Genomic DNA, 25,473 nt, shown 5'->3' on the forward strand with positions numbered 1-25,473 from the left:
TTTTCTCAATGGAGTCTGGCTTTGAAGAGAGCGATGTAACAGCTTCAGTTCCTTGTTGCAAGTTGCTGTCTGACGCTAAGAAAAAGCAGTGAAAAAATCTAAATATAGCACACACTTCAAGTGATAATGAATTTTTTTTTAGGTGGCTAAAATATGTTTTGTTGTTGAGCCGCCCTTCCTTGTTGGACTCCAGCCTGCTTCTCCAAACTGGGGGTGCCAACTGACATCTATGTAATACACTGCCTATGGATAAGCACCTCATACAACCCTGCTTCAAAAATTCTGAACTGTTCCTTTAACTTTAAAATTTTTAAACTAGACTCATTTCTCGTTATTGTCAGACACATTTATAAATAAACCTGTAATCACAAGTAGACATAAACTGACAGCAGTGACTTTCAGAGTACAAAAGCGTGAGCACTGTTTTCATCTCCACCTCATGATGCATACTGGTAATAAAAGCAGTGAGCAGAGGAAGTCAACTCATATTCCAGTGGGTGCACTAATACACAGTGCCTGCTTTTATTTGCGTTTTTGAATATAAATAGCTGTGTAAAATGTTGATTGTGATTTTTTTTTTTTTTTTTGAAGTTCCCCCTAACTAGGATCTAGACTACTGCTAGATAACATGTGCTGGTATACAGTATATAGCTAAAGATGGCACGTTTGCAGAGTGCTTTTTGTCATGAGAACACGTATTAAGCACCTTGTAGACATAAATGCACTTCTCTCACCTAAAAACATGACAGCTTCAGAAGCTGTCGCCAGTCAAAAATAATTGCCTTCCATGCACACAGTGTATACAAATTTAATAAAATACACAACAAGTACAGTAGCCCACATTCACGTGTAAGCTCAGCTTATTTTCACATAAACTGCAGAGGACAACAATAAAATTACAAATACATTCTTAAAAAACTTGTTTTTATAGGAACCTCAAATGGTTTTATGAAAAGGGACATTCCCTGTTGCACCACCATTAACAGTTCATAAGACACTTCACTTTTTGTATTTAACGTCACTGATATGTATTTCAGTTGCCTGTGATATTCAAAGAGATGTTCCTTATACACTAAATGGAGACAAGAAGCTTCACTGTACAAAAGCAGACAGGACTCAATAGCTTAACAGTAGCAATTTGTTCCACAGCCTCACAAAATTGGAGCTTGAAATGTGTAAAATACAGACATCTAAATTGACAGGTACAGTACACCATGGAAACACTTGAAGTCAGGTAAGCACTGATTCCCCCCCCGCCCCCCTCCCCAAACCTTCACAGCAGTCAAGGACACATATTTCACCTAAACACAACAAGTCACAAACTAAAAAAGAAAAGAAAAAGGGGAAATAAAAAACAAAAAACAGACAAAGCAGATGGTTTTTGGTTATACAATGCGTGTCTGGACACCTTTGTGGGTCAAAATAAATCACATCTTGGTCATTAATCTGTGATATCATCATCACACCCCTGGCAGGTGAGAGCGAGCGGGATCACCTGCCCTGTCAGTTACCGGAGTCCCGCGGGTCGAGTGCACACTCTGACCCCCCACACTCCTGGCTGATGACAGAGCTGTGAATGAGGCTGCTTGACAGGGACTTGGGCCTGAGCTCGCAGGTCAGGTAGGAGGGCTCCTCCAATTCGGTGTGCAGCGGGGAGCACTGGCCATCTGGAGGGCCATAGGCACTGCTGTCTGAACCCCCCTCTCTCTCTTCTTTGGACTCTTGGTTGGCCAAGTCCATGGGCACACTACTCTTGGTGGGACTACTGGACGCAGATGGACTCTCCTGGAGCGGTGGGCTTAGTGCACGCTGCGATTTTAAGTAAGGTTTGACATTGGCCACAAGGATTGTGCTGTCCCGCTGTTCCTTTCCAAACGTGCTGAGGGTTTTTCTGCTGCTGCAGCTGATGGTGCCATAAATCTCTGTCTCTACCATGGCATCCATTCCCACAGGGATGAAAAGGTTGGTGCGATTATCGGCGCTGTCTGCTTGGCTTCCTACCCGTAACTTTGGCATCCAGCATCTGTCAGAATGTCCCAGTGCACGACATTCATCGGTGCAGTGGACTGATTTGTCTTGCTCTGCAAAAACAGTTAAACATTTGTTATTGGACCCTGCTGGGGTAAGAATAAACAACCTAGGAGGAAATGCAGATGACATTTTGAGGGATGAGCAACAATAATAAAACTCTCCAACAAACACTAAGTCCACTACTATTCATAGAATCCTACAAACAATACTATCTCTGTTGTTATTTAGTATGCATCGCTGGATTTTTTTCCAGCATAAAATAAGAACCAGCAGCTTGTTGCAGCAGCTATGGGCTCAAATTTAGCAATCTTGTGTTAATTTATTAAAGTACAGGCTTTTCTGTTCTGGACATCAGTCGCAATGCAACTTTAAAGTGATAATATCATATATACGTCAGGCTGGTCAATGTAGCAAATGAGTAATTCAACCTATCCAAGAAACCTTTTCCCTCTGCTATTCTCAACGACCTGTGTAGGTGTTTCCTGGAAAATATCATCTGGTGCAGAGGAAGTGATGTGTTGTTCATTTACATTTCCAGCAGCAGAAGCAGTTTGTGTTGAAACACGGGAAAAAAAAACAATTTGCAAATTTGCATGAGCAGTGATATTCACCATTTCTGATCAGAAAATGCAAACTCCCTAGTTAGAATGCTGTTAGTTGGAATATTGTGAGGGCTCATTATTTTAATTTTTGTGTTTTTCAAAACCGAGATGACAGATGGGTGATAGTACAGAATTCATCAGTGTTAATTTTGGGCAGTCTGAAATTGGGTGAAAATCAGATCAATGACTGAAATAAGAAATTCAAGGTGAATAGGATCTTGAGATTCCATTTGTAGCACAAACACTCATTAGTTTGACCTTTGGTAATTTTTCTAATTACTTTGAGGGACTCTGGTGCATTCTCAGCAGCCCATTTGCATTTCCTGCCCATTTTTAATTTCACTTCTTATTAATGAACCTAAATTGTGACCTGTCCTTGCCACAAGAGGACCTTGTTTACTAAGAACAGTGGTCAACAGTTTCCTCTTGCAGCAGGAAACACTACTTTTAGATGTGTAGAAAGCAATATGAATGGATTTGAAGCTGTCTAGCAGAAGTTGGGAGGAGGACCACACCTTAACTGTGTCACTTCCTGAATTAATACCTGCCTTACACACTCCTCCTTTCTCTCTCTCTCTCTCTCTCTCTCTTTCTTCCTGTCCTCTACATAGAGTCCTGAGGGGGTTCGTCGTGCCTGGTGCTATATAGAAATTTCCTGTCCAAGCTATCCCACAAAGTATTCAGCAAAGTGGATGAGCTACAAGCAGTCCAGACCTCGCACATCAGTCATGTTTGTCTTTAATTAAACACATCTTGTTGATGGTGTGGTCCTTGCTGGTAAAATGCCTCTCTGGATATGCTCGGTGCACATTGCCAAAAATGCAAAATAAGCTTTGTAGCACCTGACTAGAAATAATTAACTAAAAATGTAATGTTGCCCGAAAATGTGATGATATTTAAAGGTCCAGTGTGTAGGATTTAGGGGCATCTATCAGCAGAAATTATATATAATATTCACTATGTTTTCACTAGTTTATAATCACCTGAAAATAGAAATTGTTGTGTTTTTATTACCTTAGAATGAGCTGTTTATATTTACAAAATGAGTGGGTCCTCTTCCAAGGAGTCTGCCATGTTGTTCTACAGTAACCAAGAATGGAAATTCAAACCCTGCCTCAAGATAGGGCAATTCACAGAAGACGTTTCAGTTTTGCACACTCACCACTAGATGCCACTATATCACACACTGGACCTTTAACCTAGACAAAAATGTAATAAAACCCAATAATGTAATAACTTGGCAGATAGTGTAAAGTGTGCAAGTGTAAAAAAATTATCATACTGTGTCATGTACTGAAAACACAAACATCTGACACTAAATTTGTGTTTAGAAATGTAAACCCAAGGCTTTATGTAGAATTTGAAATTTGCAAAAGATGTTAAATGGGATGCTGTTATCAGGCAAAAATGCATTAAACCAGTGGTTCCCAACTGGTAGGTCCCGGTTCAAAAATGGGTTGCTGGTCCAATCTGAATGGACTTATATGTCGAATTTGAAAAAAAACATTCTTTATTTTTAAGTACAATGAATTTCCAGCACATTTTTTAAGTGCTGTTTCCTGCTGTAGAGTGAGTGACTAACATACAGCTACTTGACAGAGACAGCAATCTAACTCAACAACATGGCCTGACACAAGTATGACACTGAATTTGGTCAACTGTGTGGACCTTGACCTTATGATTAAGGAGAAAACTGGACCTTCTGGCCAGACCAGTTGGGAACCACTGCATTAAACTAAAATCCCTACCAATTGGAATTGAACCTGCCCATACTCCCCCATGCTGACTGGTCATTGTGCATTATACCAGAGTGGATCGCAGATTAGACACCATCAAAAGAAGCCTTTGCTGTTGGCTGTGGGGTACTATGTATTTTATTTTGAAGAACAAAACATAGATGTCTCATAAGCTTGTGTTAACCACAGACCTTATTTCAGACATGTAACCAAAATCCCATTCAAAACTCCCACTGATTTCATGACGAGGGAAGCCAGAATGCTGAAACGCTGAATCACTTGTGGGTTTTAGGACTCATTCCTGCACCATTCTATTATGCAAGGGAGCAATCAAGGAAAACAGTTGATTCAATGTCAATGAAATTTTCTTTTTGGACTTGTTATTGGATGAAGTGTCTCTTTTGTCTCACTTGATCTTATGAAATTTCTTTGTGGGCAGAAGGGAGTTTACACATCCAAACAGCTTAATTAATACTAATAAATATCTTATACAAATGAGGAAGTGGGTAGAGAACAGTTTGGTTGTACTTTACAAATGTATTTACTTACTATTAATGAGAGACCTAGTGATGGCGACCCATCGTTACACCAGTACAGCTTTCATATTTAGGGTTAGGGTTAGATATATGATGTCACTTTAGCTTACGGTACAGTTCTTTTTTAAAATTATAATATCTATCAGGACATTTGATGAAATTGTTGGTCAGTTTCTGGGTTCAGTGGAGTAAGCTTTGTTTCAACACTTGTCGGCACACAAAGCAGCAACCTCTGGGGCTGAAAAATGAAGCCGATGTGGAAGTGCCAAATACTGCAGTTCTCTGAAAGGCCACTTGAGGCTGGCTCCAGAAGCGAGTCAATCCTCATAGACTCCCATGTTAAATTGCCCTGCTTTATAGCAGAAATAAACACGTTTATAGCCTGGTACAAAAAATGATTTTGGTCTCTATAGCTAATTTTTTTTATAACTCACCCATTAACATTTTATCAAGGCTTAAAGTCACATATATTTAAGGGTTCACTTAAGGGAAAGGCTGTTTGCAAGACATGGCTACAGTCTATGAGTCAGATCCACGTCTCGTTCACACAGCTCCACCGTCTCATCCAAATATTGTCAATTCTGTCTCCAAAAACCAAGATGGTGACAGCTGAAATGCCAAACTTGATGTTTCAAAGCAGGAGTCCAGAAAACCAATAGGTGACATGAAGGTAACTACATCCATTTTTTATACAGTCTGTGGTGGACAAATGAAACAGGGTTTGGGGGTCTTCTGCCAGAGCATTGTGAGCATCAAACACTTAATTCCCCCAAGTGAATCTTTATGCACCAGCTTGTGTCTTTTGTTCATGAATTTATAGTGTTAATGTTTTTAATTTTGTCAACATAAAAAGTCCTCTGCTACTTCAACTAACTGACGGAGACATATCTTGTGCGTCACGCCTGAAATCTACACCTATAATTGGGTTTTATTACATTTTCAATCAAGATTAGCGCAGGTTTTTTTAATTCACATTTTCAGGAAGTTATTACAGTACTGGGTGCAATAAGCCTTAAATATAGCCCACATTGTACTGACTCATCACTAGACTAACACTACTAGTAGTAGAATTTAAAATTGAAGTGCTGGTCATTTCTGTTACTTGATGGAAAGAAAACATGCAGTCTTTTCTCCTCAACAACTTTTCGTTGATTGGAGTTGTTCCCTGGTCCTTCTGTAGTCGACTTCAGCTGCATGAGTTGATGGTGAACACCAAGCCAAACGCCACGGGGCTGAACAACATGTGCGACTGACTGTGTATTAGTGTCAGTGGTAAAAACTGGAGCAATGGGTAAAGCTCTGTCTTTGTGCCGTAACTCAGTCTTTTACATTTCACACCACATCTAACCCTGGTAGACATGAAATAAGCACACAGAGAGCAACGCGCAGAATGAGCCAATTTTCACGGTGCTATGATGAAGAAGGTGTCATGTTTTTTTCTGTAGCCATTACACTATGCTATCAAATTAATTTGACAATGATGCATGGAGGTATTTTGCATGTGGAGTCATGAAGCAAAATGTCAAATGTGTCTTTGTAAATTGGTAGTAAATGACAGTTTACCTTCATTTGTTATACATAGGAGCAGAATTTCATTTGTAAAAGTAGAAATTTAATCTTCTTGTTGTTCTGATGACTGATTCAACTTTACTCTAATAAATGTGTCTTCTTTGCTGTGATTGCCATGAAGTTGTAATGTCATCCTTTATGCTGGATATGCAAACGAAATTGAAATAACAGTCGCTGAATTGATCAGAATTTGACTATTTATTTAGGGGTTTCAACACTGTGATTCTTGTCAGACTGCAACTCTAAGAAATGAATGAATGATCCAGTGAAACTCACACAAGATAATATGCACCACATCTGCAACATCTCCCACTCAATGTCGATGTCTCTCCCCACAGGAACCAAATGTTCTTAGTAAAATATTATGACAAGAAATACAAAAAGTTCTCACATCTACAGATGCAGTCACACATTAACACTTAATATCCCTTCTCTCTCTCATAAATCTGTTTCCAAAAATTCCAACCAAAACATTAAACCTGTTTTTTTTTCATAGGAATAATCACAATATTTCATCCAATCACAACATGGTCTGATACTCCACTGATCAGCTCAGCTTTGGTCTATAAATAAGGCGTCTCTATCTTGCTCACATGCCATTCTGTGATATCAAAGACAATGAACAAGTGACTAGCTGTGAATGAGGTACTTGATCTCATTTCCCTAACCCTGATGAGGACGAGAATATCAGCCTGGAACGAGGGAACGCTCCACATGACGAGAGTCTTCCTAGAAGAGGTGGGGAGCTCCTCTTGTTCAAAGGCAACAGTACCTTCCTCGCACAACCAGCCTCGGCCAGTTTGCTGGAGGAAGTTCTGACAAAATAAAAAAAAAAAAAAAAAAGGATACAGTCTCTGTCTCTACAAGTCCCTCAAGAGATGGGAAAACCAGCACCATGTGCCACACATGCAAAGCAAGCTCATTTGCAAAGTGCCACCACTATCACATACTGCTGCTCAAGTCCATGAACACCCACGCACACACTTCCAGCCATAGGACAAAATGGAGCAGTTAATTATTCGATGACTGGACGGAGATTTAACATGCTAAATGGGGCTGTTAATTTTGCACCCTAACTGTTTTAGAGATTTAATAAAGAATGCTTAAATTAAGAATGTTAAAGGAAAAGGCTTTTCGACATTTCTTGCCAAGAAATATGTATCACATACCTCCTTTATGTCCCGCATTCCTTTCTTTATTGCATTATGTGTTTTTATGTGCGTAGTAAATTGCTTTGGGATAATGGGTGTCTCTTTGTGTCATAGGATCTAATTGTAGGTGGGACTTTTTCCTGAGGGACTCCGTGAGGGTGCATGCACACCAAATCAGGCGTTGCTGTGAAAATACCACTCCTCCCATTCATTTGAATGTGATTGGTATGTTTAGGCTGTCATGCTGGGGGAAGCAGGGGATGCCAGAAAAAAAAAGGACTATGGTGAAAAGTTGAGCCAGAATTACATTTAAGGGACATTTGACATCATGCTGCAGTGGTCAGACAGAAAGATGCCCACAGTTGACGAGGACAAGTAATACAGCCTCTTTGTTTATCGTTCAATATTATAGTGAGTTAAATAAATAAAGTATGTATTAACAGCTGCAAGGTTGGCTTGTTTGTGTGTGAGCATGTGTATCTTTTGTGGCAGTAGAGACAGCAAAGCCCCATTTACACCTAGCAGTATGATACGGTTCAGTTCGGTTCGCTTTTTTCCGTTTCCACTGTGAAACATTGTGGATGGTACCAATGGAACCGTTCTGTACCGTCCCCATTTTTGGTCCCCCCTCTGTTGGGGTACCTAGCACACAGATCTGGTACTAAAAGGTGGAGCTGTGAACACTGCAGTCTGTTGATTGGTCAGTAGCAGAAGGTCACTCTGCTCAGGGCTGAGTGGTGGCTGGTTTTGAGGCTCAATTAACCACCATTCATACTGTGGAGAGTTTTATTACTGTAACTATAAAATGAAAGGATGTTTTGCTGCCTCTTGCAGCAGCTGGAGTCTGAGAAAAAAAAATTGAATTCACCGGGCCGACAGCCGGCAACTAAGGTGGAACGTTTACCTGTAATGTTACTCAATGCATGAGCTGACGATGTGAATCCATCAACACACCTTAAATTTTAATGTGACAACACTGAGCATTACTTTAGTTTTTATTGTCTCTCTTGGATGACACAGACTTTTAGTAACAAGTGGATCTTCAAATGTTTAATTACATATATATATTAATTTCGACTGGATTATCTTAACTGCATATACTCTAATCCTCACTCGTAGAAAAAAAAAGCATCGTGGATCGTCGTTCCTGTGGGCTGCAGCAACACTAAGCCTCTGAGCTTGCCTGAGAAGGACAAAATGCACAAACCCACTATTCACTTAAATATTCCATGAAGAGAGACTCTCACTGCAGCCTTTCTATTTTGTTCTGAAAATGTCAGTGTGCAGTGTCGTTCTGTCGATGATAAACGAGGTGCAGACTGATAAAGGAGGAAATACAGTGAGTGCTGGATGGAGCAGTGAATGACAACAACCTTGCCCACATCAAAGTACTGTTTGCGGTGGAAATGCTAAGCGAACCTAGGGTCTGGGTACCATGTCTGAAGGGTTACTTTTGGTTCCAGAGGTACCATACCAAAAGTGTTTGGTGAAAACAGATCTTTTAAGCCAAAATAACCAAACAAAGGCAACCTAGAAATCTGGTATTTCACCCGGGAGCTGTGGCTTACACCCTCGTCAAACACTGTTGTGCACATGATGTACAATGTTGGCGGCTCGCATTGGTTCATCTCATCTATTTTTGGACAAGCTAGCAAAAATATAATCTCAAATGTTGTTTATTAGACAAACTGTTGCCTTAAACCCCCAGAGGACCTTACACTTAACTGTAACTTCAAATAGTGATTTTTCATTTTTTGTAATCACTGATTTATGAGGATCCACTTACACTTTTGCTCCTTGTACTGCTGCACAGCTGCAAAAATGACCAGACTCCCCTGCAGATTTTCAAATTACTCCTACCTGACTGCTAATTAAGTCTCAAATTGACCATCATCACATTATACAGGAAATATGTGCAGCTAAATATAGTGACATTAAGATGAACTAAATTGTATCCAACAACAAAAATCTACCTACATAAGGGGTATGTATTCTGGTATCAATGTAGTATCTGCCATCACGTCCAGCCCAAACAGGCTTACAAGGCAGACATCAGTTTCCATGGTGTGATTCAACTTATAGGAAAATATGAAGAGTATTCTGTATACCTTCATACTTACAGCATGTATTATTCAGTCTAGTTTGCCACTCAGTCCTCATTTTAGTCAAACCAAAATAATGCAGGATTTTTGTTCTGCATCCTTTCAAAGGCGCACGCAGGGCATATCGTGCTGTGTAAAGTAAAAACGTGCGGCAGTCAGAGCACAGGCTGCTGAGAGGGTCATGGAGCTTGCTGAAGCGTGCACTGCTGCATCCTGCAAAGCCACGCCCATCTGGGTGAAACACCAAGTTTTCAGGGAGTTGCATTAACCTGAGAAACACTTTGCAGGTCAAAACATTGCATCAATTTTTGAGAGATTGCGATTTTTCCACTGTTCAGAAAACCTCTCCCTTATGTATGCTGTTTCTGTTCTGTACTTTCCCCCCTGTGTCTGTGCACACCATTCACCTTCTTTGGTTTACATAAAAACTGCTCACATGAAAAATAAACTTTACTTGTCACGCACTAAAATCAGTTAAGTCTGCTTCGACCAAGAACACAACAGATGCTTATTTAACATAACATTATAAACCTTGAAACAGCCTTTATTAGGATCCTGCTTAAATAAATATTAAATAACATATTAATTATGCTTATTTATTCAGATCAAAGTGGTAAAATTACTGCTGGTGAATTAAAGTCAATTTCAAGGATCTGGAAAATAGCACTCTTAGTCAATGTGTTTGCTTTTACAGCTTGTACTTTATTACCTCAGCCAAGGAGGTCATGGTTTCGGAGCCGTGTGTGCATTTGTCTGTTGGCGTGTCTGTTTGACAGCAGGATTACGTAAAAAAAAAAACAACTGGCCTGATTTTCTTGAAACTTACTGGAAAGATGAACCGTGGGCCAAGGAAGAGCCCATTACATTCTGGAGCAGATCCGAATCACAATGTGCATACAAAATTATTTTTCACTTTCGTAAGTATTGTGAGATAGAACATTTGGCCTTGGTGAATGTCTGCACTCTCTGAATGCCCCTCTAGTTTTGGATAGTTTTGGAAAATCGTAACTGTTTAAACACCTGAACTGAAGACTGATTCTACTCTTTGATTGCATCTTAACTGGATAGTGCGTACTCTTTGTGCATCCTCTCTTGCAGTGTGTGACAGTCCGTTTATGTTGTTTGTATTTATTGTTGTAATGGTGTTTTTATGCTGCCCTCTTGGTCGGCTCTCTCTTAAAGATTTTAATCTCAATGAGACCTTTATCTGGTTAAATAAGAGATTGAAAGGAAATCATGTGAAAATGTCTCATTTTTAAGAAATGGTGCCCCCAAAGGACCATGCCCGCCCTGCTTAATTGGAGGCTGACATTACTGTGTTTCAGAGGCTGTTGCGGCTCTTTCTTTTAAACGAGTGCTAAGGTAGTAGTATCTTTGACAACATAAGGCATCCATTGGTACCTTGGTACCTACCTCCACATTTAGAGGCTAACTTTTGGCAAGGGAACATCTGGCATGGCCATTTTCTTTCTTTCTTTTTTTTTTTTTTAACTAATTTAATTTAGTATCAAGGTTGTACATTGATCCCATACAATCTTGGACATTCCTTGACAACAAAACTCCATGTCCATCTCTGTACAAAAATGTCTTTTTTCATTTGCAATTGTGCAGTTACTTCTTCCATTATGTACACCTGTCTTAGGCCCAATCCCAATACCCCCCCTTGTCCACTACCCCTACCCCAGCCCACTACCCCCTGGCCCTCGAAATGAAGCAACGAGGGGTAAGGGTTGAAATCTTTCCCTAGGAATTGTGACACCACTCACTACGTCACCACGTCAGTTACGTTCACGCATACGTAACTATTTCAAACACAAAGCTGCAAGCCATCTACATTTCCAACCGGCATCTACAATGGAGTCTCACTCATGAACTTTTTTCTTCCTCTGCGGTAGCCATGGCAATGTCTACCCCTCGCTGGCAAGTCAGCATCTGAAATCCTTCGCTCCGAAGGGCTAGTTAGATACCCACTACCCCTCGTTATGCCCCCTACCCCTACACCCAAAAAGGACACCACTACCCCTCGCGGGAACGCACAAATGTAGGGGTAGGGGGGGGGGGGGGTATTGGGATGGGCCCTTAGTCTCTTTGTCCATTGTTCCACTGTAGAAGGTGGACTTCGCCACCAAGAAACAGTTATCATTTTCCTTGCAATTAACAATAACACTCTGTCGGTATACATCCCAACATATAGTACAGTGGATTCAAAGGTAAAACAACATCTAGAATAACTGTAATCTCACTTTTAATGTTCTCCCAAAATCTCTGCAGTTTCGGACAGTCCCACAAAATATGTGTATGATCACCAACCATTCCACATCCTCTCCAACATAGTGGAGAGGATGAACTCATTGAACTCAGACACTACTTTAGCGGTCCTGAAGTACCTAACCTTAACTTTCCAATCAAACTCTGAGTCAGATTGTTTCTAGTCATATCAATGAAATACAGTTTGATACCTGTCGGTGATCCCCTTATTGCTTCCCACTCATTGTGAGCCATTAGATAATTCCTTATTTAGTAATGACAGAGGTCTTTCGCAGGCAACCCAAACCTTTGCTGTAGCTTTGCAAAGGATTTCAACTGATCACCTTCCATTAATTGGTTAATTGTAACCAGGCCTGAGTCAGCTCATCTTCTAAAGCCTCCATCACACAAAGATGGGCAGAAATCTGTATTACCAGCTAAAGGCATAGCCCTTGATATTGAACTTGGTCCTCTCCACCTTTTCCTTATATTTTCCCACACATTCAGTGTGTTTTGTATCCAGATGTTTCTAATCTTCATATTTTTCCAGTGTGCTTTCCCCCAAAAATATTATTGATCGGAGAGGGGTCTCTGGAATCAAATTTTATTCAATCTGTACCCATCCTGTGTCCAAGTCATTATTAATCCAGTTCACTAATATCCGTAGTTGGGCTGCCCAGTAATAGTCTTTAACATTTGGCATTCCTAGACCACCTTTGCTTTTTGGTAAAAGGAGTGTTGTTAGCATAACTCTGGGTCTTTTCTTCTGCCAGATAAATTTTGATAAAAGTTTATCTAGTACCCTAAAGGCAGTTGCAGGAACTTGTATGGGTACAGACTGAAAAAGAAAAAAGAAATCTTGGTAGCACATTCATTTGACCTGACTCTATTTGTCCCTAGAAAGAGAGAGGTACAATTTCCCATCTAGCAATGTCTGATTTGACTTGTGAAATTAGCTTCCCATAATTAGTTTGATATAATTGATTGGTCTTGGGGGTTAGAGTGATTCTTAAATATCTAAATCCTTCACTAGCCCAGTTGAAGGGTGCTATGGCATGGCCATTTTCAAAGTGATCCCTTGAACGATCAAGAAATCAGAATGATGGGTAACCACAAATTTACCCTAAACTCGAGAATGCTTGTTCCCAGTAAATGTTTTGTTCCTTGCATTAAGTTTACTCCTTCAAATTAAAGCTGTATATTTTTCTTCTTAAGGAACAGGGTGACCAGCCTGTTTGCAGAGCAATGAATCACCTAGCATGCATAATACATCAAAAGGATTACTGTGGAACTCAAAATTTTAACTGTATCAGTGTTAGTCCATACCAGCGCTGTCCAAACCTTTTGAATGGGAGCCAGATTAGATGATGTGAAAATACCAGGGGGTCAGCTGCTTCTTGCATCACATGGGTTACTAAAAGAAATGTCCCATACAAATGACACAAATGCAACTTTTTCATCTTTGAGTGAAAAAGTAGTCAACTTTACACCTCTTTTGAAAGTGGCAGCCATCACCCTTGACTTTACGCTTTTTTGCTGCGACCATGTCTGCTATCTTACACGAAATATCTTGTGTTAGGTAATTATTCATTTGCTTGTTTACCATCTGTCTATGAAAACACATTAGTTCTACCTGCGTAGTCCCTACTTAGTGCATGTCTACAAACTGTATCATAGTCCTGCCATCGTGAGGTGAATGAAAAAAAGAAATGCAAAGTGACCTTGCTTGATTAAAGAATATCGTGTTATTCATATATTATTTTGAAAGACTAGCCAAGGGCTGTTTAAAACTGGTCTGCAGGCCACAGTTGGCTCCTGAGCCAGACTTTGGACACGACTGGTCTATACACATCAGATTATTACTAACATCAACTGTAAAATAAGAAACCAAGGTATATCAGTATGCGATTTTTTAACTCTTATATTGACATAGTTCTCAATTAGTCTATATAAATTCAGTTATGGCTTTTGGTTTTGGTGTGCCACCCTGAGATTTTCAGTGGCACCATCTGGCCATCCCTATATGGATAACTTCTGGAGGTATAAATGAAGTTGATTAAAGGGTTGAAAACAAATTAGATCACAATTAGATCTACTGTGCTTTTTAAAATGTATATCGAGCAGCTGAGGTGCTAGCTAACCATTATGTTTACAGTTAAATTCTGTATTAAAGTAGTAGTAGCAAAGTTTCTCTTTAAGAATTTGCTTGGCTACTAACTTCAGTGCTGAGTTTATGGTGCAACAAACCATACTGCACCTATTTACACATGACTACACATTTGTACGTGCCATTTTTAACTGCAGCTTTTTGCATTAAGTCTAATTTCAAGGCTGTGCACTGTGATTTTTTCCCCCTCTGTCATGTTACATATTATGTGAACTTACATTGTTGCATTCTTAGCATAGAGCATTCTGGTGCTATCTCTGTCAGGACTAAGATCAAGAGAAAATACGCATTTGGGTTCAAAATGCATTTCACATCAAAAGGGAGAACTAAATGATGGCTTTGATTTGGGAAAACCGCAACACAGATCCTGCATATTATCGCTGCTATGCTTTGAAGCAACTAGGTACACCCCAGATTACAGCTCTGTGCCCCATGATTTTGTGTTTCTGTCTTTTTTTTTTTCTTTTTTTTTTTTTTGTACTAGCGCCATAGAGAAAAGTATTTTTTAGGCACAGATACACGAGGCCGGAACAATGAGCATAAGCAGGGAGACGCAGGGAGATGCTGAATTCATTTTCATGGTACCTATCACCACCGCAGAGGAGCTAGCAGATGATGCTGATGCAAAGAGATGTATGTGCTTAGAAGGTTATGAAAAAGAAAAAAAAAAAAAAACACAGTAAGGTATTTTTGTCATTGTGGTATTTGTCTCGCTGTACAACCGGGAGCAATTTAAGGAACATGTCTGCATGTTTACATAACATTTAATTCTTAATGCTTACAAGAGATTTATCTTCCCCTGGCATAATCGCACGCTTTAGTTTCCCTTTAACACAATATATCAAAAAAAGCCATTAAATACATCTACCAATATGGAACAAATACATGTATCACAGCACTGTTAGTAGCTTTATCATTTCTACTATTTAAAAACAATAATGCAGACGGAAGAGGATGAGGAAGTGAGGGTGCTTTCATCTATCGCGCCTGCCATTGGCTTTCCATTTTTCCATTTCATAACTGAATAAAAACGGGTTAAATAATAGCTCCAAAATGACATGAGTTATACAATGGCTTTATATAGTCCACTGCATTAACATAGCCGCATAATAGAATCATGACAAAGTGACAGAATAGCTGTGATCTTATGGGCAACTGTGAGAGGAACAATACCATGTTCTCAAAAACAAAGAAACTGCCTGCCCATTATAAATAGAATCAGAGAAAGCCTAGCAACATACCCACTGTGCATCTGGTGTCTGTGAGAGTGAATAAATATTCAGAGTGCATGATAGTGGAAGCTGCACAGGTGCATATATTACCTGTATCAAAGCAGCCAGGAGACTAGAGGGATGGTAAAGGTAAAGACATAAAAGCAATACTACTTAACCCACAAGCTTTTGTGTTGGTGCATTTGGAACTAAAATTCTGTGGTGTCTCCATTTTGGATAATAGTGCTATCTTGTCAGAATCTGCAAAACAGTGACTTTGTTGTTCAATAAATGTACCTGTGCGTGTGTGTGTGTGTGTGTGTGTGTGTGTGAGCGAGAGGCAGAAGGAGTGTGTGGGTTGGAGGGTGATGTTTTTAGTGATCAGGTCTAAGGCATTATGCGTAATGCAGATCTTCCATCTTGTACTCAGCAGACAGTGACACCATTTAATGTTCAACTGACCAACCCCCGAGAGAGAGAACACCATTTAATCTAACCATTAGTTTTGTTGTTTTTTTTTTTTAACTACATTCCCCACATGCAAACACGGAAGGCATTAGCAAAACCTATTAATATTAAAAGCAATGCCCCACTTCTTTGCATTTCTCTTATCTAACAAATGCAGGTCTATAAATTAACTGACATTCCCGTCAAACGGGCGTCAGCGCCGCACATGTAAATATTCAGTCTTGCATGTACAAAACATCTCTTTCAATATCTGTCTATTTGATTGGCCTTAGAACTTGGGCTGAATCAGATTCAGAAATGTGCTGCAAAAAAAAAAAAAAAAAGTGTGATTGAATTTACACCTCCCACAGAGTCAAGTTTGGTCTGCCATAATTCCTCATTGCACACACTCACACAAACACACACAAGTGAGATAGATAGAGAGAGAGAGATTCACACATCCTTTTGGCAGCCACAAGAGTGTTTCCATCTCTGCCCTCCTGAGCATGCCACAAACAAACAGTTCATAGCAATGTAAATGGTGTGGAAAGTACTGCATAGGGACCTGATGACCAGAGCCATTCTCTTGCAAGGCTCACACAAGGAAATGAGAAACACCACCACTTCGCTCAAGTCCCCCATTATCTTTTATCTCACCAGTGAGAGTTGCTTTCATATTTTCAGTTTATATCCGCAACAGCTAAATATATCAGTCCCTATCAGGTCAGCCAGGTTGCAACAGATTGACAATCATCTATGATTATACTCCTGGCAGTGTGGATCGTTTCAGATTTGCGAAATAAAATTTAACATTTCTATTTTCAGTTGCAAAGCAAAGCTCCTCTCAAAACAGTGTAACCGCGGCAAAACCGATAATAACTGAGAAAATCTTTCCCTGCAAAAGGTGGAAACACTCTGTCATGTTGCACCAGAAATACCTGTCATTTTGCGCTGCAAGTGTCTATCATGCTTTCTTGTCTCTGTCGTGTTATTCAAGACATTCATGCGGCGAATCTGTGTTCAAATAATGACGTGATCAAAAGAGACACAGACGGAGGTACACTTTGCCATGCATATGAGCTTGTTTGATGGCAAAATCAGACGCAAGATGTTTGAACATTTTCTACCTTCAGCCAATGGACTCTTTTATCCTTTTAAACTACCATCTACCTTCCACTCTGGTGCCTTCATGTCATCTTTGCAACACACCTCAGGCTGTCTGCAATGTAAAGCGGTACAAAGTAGCACTACCTGCGTCTAATAACACTGTGAATTTACATCTTCCGTGTTAAATGTTTATCTGTGTTGACTGGCGGACCTCCACTTAAACACCGGCGAGCAGCATGTTCTCAGTGCGTAAAGTATAAACAATGTGAGGTACAAGAGTCAGTTAGGCATCTTCAAGATGTCAGGAAGAGAGTGCATCCACTCACCCTGCTCAAAAGGCTGGCCATTAACTGCTGTTGCTTTCATCTTGAGGGCCTCCCTAGCAGACGTGTCGCAGTGTGAGCCTTTATTAGTATCCTGGTCACTATCAGCCTGGTCACTATCACCATGGCCACTGTCTCGGAGGCTTGCTCGTTCTGCATCCTTAAATGTTGAGCTGCAGCAGAATGGAAGGAGGGGGAAAAAAAACATAAGTTACCATTACCTCTGCATGAGCGCTTCCATTTGATAGCCATAGTCAGCTGGCTTGATACAAAGATGAAGAAGCTAAATGCACTGGTCAGGAGGTTTTTGGATAGAGCTCTTACCTTTGAACAAACGGCTGCCTGCTGCCAGCATAATTGGGCTCTGAGGGGAAATTTTCCGTCTAGAAATGAAAGGAAATAATATTTTGCATTGGTCATGTTAACATTTTCATACGGTTTTCGACAATAGCCCGAGCAACATGACATTCAGACAGGAAAAGAAATCTTTTCAATTCAATTTTTTATTTTTTTTATTTTTTTTTTTAATATTTATCAGAACACCTGAAAGATGTCAATGAAAGCCATAGAGCACCTGCCAGTGATGACGGCATGATAAGAACAAATTTCCATTGTGACCATATGTGCAGCTTTGGCAAGGCAAAGGAGAAAAGCATTAGCCACTGTCATCAGCATCCTTTTTCTCCTATCTTGAGAATAATGTGTTTGTGTTGATCACACCCACATACCCTAGTGACTGGTGACAGTGCCAGGCCTTGTCATCTGTGTTATCATCTCCAAATGAGACTGTCTGCGAGACTGTCCTAGATATTTACATCGTTTACAACAGATAATTCTGCTGTGCTAAACAGCACTACAAGCCCATGCTGTCAAATTAGCATGTTAGCTGGCTCGTGTATACAACCCTGCCATCTCTACAAGGCAAGGCTGGACCCTATTAATGGCCTTATCGTGCCAACTTTGGATGCGGATGGGTGGATCTGGCCCATATTTGCAGGGAGCGAAAAATGCGATTGTAAGGTTATGCTGTGTGCATCTAGCTGTCTGGTGCACATTGGTTCAGTAATGTGATCGGACAAGCTGCTCAAACACCTGTCCAATCCCACATTTCAGGCAGGGTTTTGTTTTCACTCTATAGCAGTGGATCTGGCAGGGTCACAGCAGCCTTGTTCAAGACTCACACTGTTTGCATGTCTAACTGCGAGGACTTTCTGATTATGCAGGCCACCTGTACCATTTTGCAAAAGTGGACTTACAATGGAGCAATTTCCCATAATGACTCTGATTCCTCAAATGCAGAAAAGCATAAAGTATATTTAGTGAAATACCATTAACAACACATGAATAAAATCCGGCACCAAGTTTCCATATCATGCAGAGCGTATTTCATATTGTCATAACAGGGAAAGAGAAGTGATAATAATGATGTCTGCTCACAGTGACAGAGTTTCTCCTTTTCGGTCGATTACTTTTCTTTTGTCAGATTTGTATGGCAAAGCAGCGGGTGCAGATAAGACAGAATAAAAGGGAGATAAAGAATACAGTGCAGCATCCTCCTTACCTGTATCACTGACATCCTATTCGCTGGAGTGTCTGTGCTAAGCCCGGCAAAGCTGGAGTGGCAACCTGCCCTGGGGACTGTCAAGCTGTTTGGGGTGGTTTTCAGGTACATGACCTCTGACCTGGGCAGTGTGAGTGGCAGAGGGCTCTGGTAGTCAAAACATATTGGTGAAGTGATGAGAGAAGGACTGCTCACCACATTCATCCGGCTCGCAGAATCTCTCTCCTCCATCTCACTCTGCACCAGCATGATGTCACTCTTGTTGATCCTTTTCTTTTTGCCTTTCCCCACTGGAGGATTGGAGTACTCAGCCATGCGGCAGTTATAATTCCCAGTCTCCTTATCTTGATGTTTGGACTTGACAGCGATGGCGGTCATGACTGCTAAGAGCATGACAGAGATAATGCAGAGGGTAACTATGAGGGGCAGGGATACATCCCAGTGCTGCTGTTCCCCGCTCGCGCTGGAACCCCCTCCTGCTGCCGTTTCTGTGTTCGCCTTAATGATCAGCTTAGCCACGGCAGATAAGGGGGGCTTGCCATGGTCAGTTACCTTCACCACCAGCTCAACCACTGGGGCGACCTCTTCCCAAAGAGCATGAGCAGTTCGGACCTCCCCTCCCACCGGGTCCATCTCAAACAGGTGGTCGTCATTTCCCTCTGTGATCTCATAGGTCAAATGGCCACTCTCTCCGTGGTCATGGTCCACTGCTTTCACTGTAGCCACAATGTATCCAATACCTACATTTCTAGGCACTGGGATTTCAGCTGTATCATTTTGCAGCAGGGGTAAAATGATAACTGGGAGATTGTCGTTGACGTCAAGGATGTTGACCCTGACTGTAGAAGTGCTCTCCATGTGAGGGGATCCTCCATCTTTAGCCTGAACTTTGAACTCAAAGGATTTTGTCTGTTCGTAATTGAACGAGCGTGAAGCATATATGGCTCCATTGGTGGGATTAACAGACACATAGGTGTACACTGAAACGTCTCCTATATGTGATGGCAGAATGGAGTACGACACAGTTCCATTTCGACCTACATCTGGGTCGTGGGCGAGAACGGAGCCCAAATACTCCCCTGGGATGTTGTTCTCAGGCACCTGTAGCACGTACACTGTCTTTGTAAAGCGTGGCGCATTGTCATTCTCATCCAAAATTTTCACAGTGAACGACTTAGTGTAGTTCAAAGACGGGATCCCATTGTCTCTCGCCACTATAGTCACATTGTACTCATCTTTCATTTCCCTGTCCAGGGGTCTGTCTGTGAGCAGCGTGTAAAAATTATCATTGTTTTCCTGCAGTCTGAAGGGTACGTTTCCCAGCACCCTGCACTGAAGTTGGCCGTTGCGGCCGGAGTCTTTATCCGTCACTCTCACCAGCGCTATGACAGATTCTGGAGGTGCTGCCTCACTGATGGCTCCCTGCCGGACAGAGACAAAACTTATTATTGGCGAGTTGTCGTTTTTGTCAAGCACTTTGACAGTAATTTTACAGTGGCCTGGTATCGGGTTGGGCCCGAGATCCTTAGCCTGTACATCAAACTCTATGATTGGATTCTCTTCATAGTCAATTTCTCCCTGGACCTTAATGACGCCAGTATTGGGGTCAATGGAGAACAAGTCTTGGATTCTCTCAGATGCATATCCAGTGAAGGAATAGACAACCTGCCCGTTGCTTCCCTCATCTTGGTCAGTGGCGTTCAAATCTATGAGCACTTTTCCAGGAGGCGAATTCTCCATAATCTCAATCACATAAGAGGATTTTTCAAAAACGGGGCTATTGTCATTCGAATCAGTCACTCTGACGTTGATTTGCATGGAGCCTGATCTTGGATACTCCCCACCGTCAATTGCAGTGAGGAGGAGGGTGTGATGACTCTGATCCTCCCTATCCAGAGGTCTCTGAACCACCAGCTCTGGATATATAGTCCCATCACCCCTCACTTTTAAATCCAAAGAAAATGTATTGTAATCATCTCTGGTGACCTGATAGGTCTTTATCCCATTCTCCCCTGAATCTGAGTCATGTGCAATAGTCAGAGGGAAGCGTGTCCCAGCAGCTGCATTCTCTGAAATATCAATATTCACATGATCTGAGGGGAAACTGGGCGAGTTGTCATTTATGTCCTGTATATCAATCTTGATCATGCATATCTCCTTGTCGTTGGCAAACACCTCCATGGAGAGCTGGCACTTTGGGTTGCGCCTGCATAACGTTTCTCTGTCAATCCTTTGTTTGGTGAAGATTAGTCCACTCTCTGGGTCAACATCCACCAGATGTGGAGCAGAATTCTCCAGTACTCTGAAGTTGGATTTTTTCCCCCTCTCCATGGTCCCATATCCAGCATCTTTTGCTATATTACCTATAACAGTGCCGGGTCCTTGCTCCTCCGGGACAGAATAATTGAGATTTTTCAATGTCAGGGCTTTAACCCACAGCAGAATGAAAATGGGTACAGAGAGACGCATCCCTTCAATTGGATATGCGGTAGTGGCAGACAGAAAAAAAAATCCTCGTTGACTTTCAACCTGTTGATTACGGCAAACCTAGAGGACTAAACCCAAACCAGGCATGTGGTTTACGCCGATCCCACACTAATTAGGTATTTAATCGATCTGTGAATCCTTACTGCCTTTTTAATCTCTATTTTAACCTCTTTCACATGCCGCTCGGCTATGATGAACTCTTTCTGTAAACAAAGATGACCGCCCGACGACACCTAATGCATGAATAAAAGATCAAATTCAACATAGTGTACGTGAAATGCTTTGTTTTTCCTCACAGGGGGGGACTTAATGAATAATCGATGACTATAAAGTATTAATATTCCCCACTGCATCCAAGGTTAAAGCGTTTGAATCTCTGTGGTGAAGGTTAGACCGTAGCTTACAAAAGCGCATTGCCCTCATGCGACATCTACACCTAGGCTACAGCAAATACTGACATGCCCGTTCAAAATGCAGCATTGTCCGATGTTACCATTCACAATGCATTTACTTTTTCTCCTGTGCGGCACACTGTTGCATATGGGTTCTGCTCGCGTTGCATATACAGCCTGCCCATGCCACAAAGTAGAATAAAAGCAGGATACAGAGCTGTTAATCCCGTCCAACCTTTTGTGTTCCCGTCATTCAAGAGCATCTATAGCACGGCTGCGACTTTTGCCCGATGATTGTCCTATAATCAGTCCAGTAATCCCATAATCCAGTCCAATTGGACCCAGTGCTCTTGCATCCTTCATTCGGACAATGCTCATCTGCACTGCCCCTGTGTGAACGTTTGCCGGTGGAAAAACGCGAAAAAGAGGTGCTGGAAGATTTGAGATAATCAAAATTAATCGCTTTTTCCCTGCGCTCAGTTCTCTCCGCGTCAACTGTTGAAACCTGCTCCCTTCGCAGTGAGATCTGACCGGAATCCTCTCGACGCCTTTATAACAGACTCCAGTGTATTTCTTGCTGCATTTAACATAGTTTCTGATCGTCTTCCAGCAAATGAGTGAACAGTGACAGATCTTGCCTTGGGGGGGTTTCTCCAATAGGTCTGGCAAGATCGCATGAAGAAGGGCTGTTCTAGTGCTACGTGATTCATTTACTGATGTGCGCGCACAGAGCAGCAGCATCAGAGGGGAAACGTGCTGGTGGATGTTGCTCCTAATACATGTGGATGTGAACTAGGGATTATGAATAGATCGACGAAATGTGTCTGGATGGGATGTAGTGGGAAGCAGTGAGTGGTCATTCTCGGGGAGAAGTGGATCAGATTTGCAATGTGGTGTGGAAAATGTAAAATTAAAGAGGACAAAACATTTTAAAGATTTACTGGGTTTCTTTTTCCACCCTCAGAGAGCTGTGTTCTCAATATCAATGGATATTCAGAACTGAAGATTCTTATCAATAATTGAGAACAATACAACCTGTCTCCTGTGTTGCACATTGTTATCATTAGTTCTGAGACGAATCCAGCCGCGAGATAAAATAAAAGGACAGACTGTGAGTGTTTTTGCAGGATAATCTCTGTAAAGGACATAAGAGAATTACTTATGCTTCTGGAAAAAAAACAAGGCTTATTTCACAGCTCAAATATCACAGCTGTTGGTATAACCTGCCTTCTGCAGCTTTCACACTTGCCTTCAATAGCCTATCCACATCAATCTCATATCTCATATTGAAAAGATGGACTGACATTTAGTTCACTCAGCATTTCGACAATATGACATTTGCATTTTTATTCTCACTTGACCAGATCTCGGTGACGCGCGGGGCTCCTTGGGGATGCAGGTACACACTACGAGAGTAATTCTGAGAGGAAGCTGTGTCAACATTAGGGCAAGCTCAGTGTGGCCTGGTTCCTCATTTAATTCCATGTTGCCCAGGATCTAAATCAACCTTGAGTTGTCCCTGAGTTCATTTCCATTGTCTGAAACATAGCTGCTTTCCTCCTCTGGGGAGCATCAACTTTGCCTGGCCAGGGTGCAGCCTGCATAAATTGGCCATTTCTGCAGGTAAGAGATAAGGACAACAAAGGGAAACTAATTATCATTCAGTCTATGTTAAAACCTGCAGGAAAGGACTGCTATTGACAATTGTGTCCACATTGTCACAGTCATTTAATACCATATCAATACCATACTATTTAATATGATCTGAACCCCGGATGAGAGGGTGGTTCATATCCATAATAAATAGGCCACATCCTCATGTGTGGCTTCGGCCGCCTTGTTTTTGTAGAAGCTGACGACTTTGTCATGGATAACTTTCTCTAATGAGACCACAGCACCTGCCCTGGAATGAACCGCCATCTCTGCTGCTTTGTTGGCAGTAAAAAGACACGGATGCATCAGTTGTTTCATGACGAATTGATTTTTACTTGAAAGCACATTATTATGTTGGTGTAAAATCCTACCTGTTGTAATTCCACAGAGGTTGAAATGACAAACAGTAGCTATGCTCATTTAAGCATACGTGCAGTATCTTGGCATCGCTTTCATGCGATTCACTTACCACTCCGCACAAGCATGATTAGAGGTGAGATTAAGTTGTTTATCATTCTGTTTTTGCGCCCGTTGCTGGTTGCACCACACCTCAAGCTGCACACTGGAATACTGATGGTGGTGAGTGGGGGTGACAAACAGCACAAGTTGGTGGATTTTGCCGCAGAGTAAAATGCATGAGAGCTCTGTTTGGAACAAATTTCTCCATGTGACATTGTGTTAACATGTGGATTTCACACCAAAAAATGAACATGTACAGCAAGGGTTTTAAGAACATTATCTTAATCAGTCACAGAGAAAATAAAAGTTAAACATCATAACTTCCCTAAGACTGCCAGAGTAAACACAATTCAGTTGAATCATATTACCACTATCACTATGATGAATATTTCTATCCAGTGTTTTTTCTCTTGCCAACTATCATGTGTCCTCTACCCTGTAATAATGATCCATATCCCTGCATAATCCATGTGTCATGACTCCTCAGCAGAGTACCCAATTTAAGGGGTCAGTTCACTCTAGCCATGCATAACTCTTTAGTTCCATGTGTCATGATTTGGAAAAATCCACCCCTGAAACTTCTGCAGCCCAATACAGTGGAGGTAAATGGGATTTCAATTTTGCTGCTTGGAGAATTGAAGTAAAATACATTTGAAAAAAACATTAGCAGCATGTTTTTTTGCAAACAGTTTCGCACTTACTCTGGATAATCGACAGAACTGATACTGCCCATACTTTTCATGGGGTGTATTCACTTTGTAGAAAGTAGTTGAGATGAAATCTGTCCACGGAGGTCTGTGACTATATCTGCAGTGACCAGGACATTGTTTCTAGATAGCAGCTTTGTCATTTTCCAATGTTTTGAGCACCCAAAAGAAAATGCAATTCTCTTCCAGTCTATCAGGGTGCCTGCAGAATGGGATATCTTGAAACTGCAGCAGATAAAAGTGACACTATTGGGCGTGGCTAGGCATGTTTAAACTGACAAAGGAAACGCAAATCAGCGCAGCATGGTTTGACTCAACGTGGCCAAAATTGCCAGTTGAAAACCCCTATATATGCATGGCTCAGCATTACCTTGGCAGCATAGTGGTACAATGGTTAGCATTGTTGCCAAACAGCAAGAGGGTTCTTGGTTCAGACCCAGGGTGGAGTGTCAGCATGGGTTTTCTCTGGGTACTCCGGCTTCCTCCCACCATCCACAGACATGCAGTCTAGGTTAATTTGTGACTCTAAATTGCCCGTAGGTGTGAATGTGAGCATGAACTGTTGTCTGTCTCTATGTGTCAGCCCTGCGATAGTCTGGCAACCTGTCCAGGTGTACCCTGCCTCTCACCCAAGATGGGGTCCAGCCTCCCTGCGACTCCCAGCAGGATAAGAGGTTACAGAAAATGAATGAATGAATGAATGAATATCACTAGGGGCAAGACCTACATTTTTTTCTGGTATGGGAATGTCTAGTAATATTGTATTTTCATCAATATTTGCCAATATTTGTGGTGCAAAAAATTGTTTTTTTTTAAGGTAAGTGTCGTGATATATATATATTTTTTATTGTAAACAAATCCCACAAAAGACAAGACAACAATTCATGTATCCGACTAACAAGATCGTCAAATGTTAGCTCATTTTTCTGAGACAAAAACAACTGAAAATTTGTGGATTAGCCGCAGTGTCAACCCTGTTTCCTAG

At 41.3% G+C, this 25,473-nt stretch overlaps 1 protein-coding gene across 1 annotated transcript; it reads right to left on the minus strand.

The window, feature by feature from the left end:
• Positions 1 to 794: 794 nt before the first annotated feature.
• Positions 795 to 22,367, minus strand: LOC125900153 (protocadherin-17-like). The gene is made up of 4 exons (XM_049594957.1): positions 18,791 to 22,367; positions 17,554 to 17,612; positions 17,233 to 17,402; positions 795 to 2,081 (listed from the first exon to the last, which is right to left on the minus strand). Exons 1-4 carry the CDS (start codon positions 21,257 to 21,259, stop codon positions 1,504 to 1,506), a joined length of 3,276 nt encoding a protein of 1,091 aa, XP_049450914.1. The 5' UTR covers positions 21,260 to 22,367; the 3' UTR covers positions 795 to 1,503.
• Between the last annotated feature and the right edge of the window lie 3,106 nt (positions 22,368 to 25,473).

This window comes from Epinephelus fuscoguttatus, linkage group LG13 (genome assembly GCF_011397635.1).
Source record: "Epinephelus fuscoguttatus linkage group LG13, E.fuscoguttatus.final_Chr_v1".
Lineage (NCBI taxonomy): Eukaryota > Metazoa > Chordata > Actinopteri > Perciformes > Serranidae > Epinephelus > Epinephelus fuscoguttatus.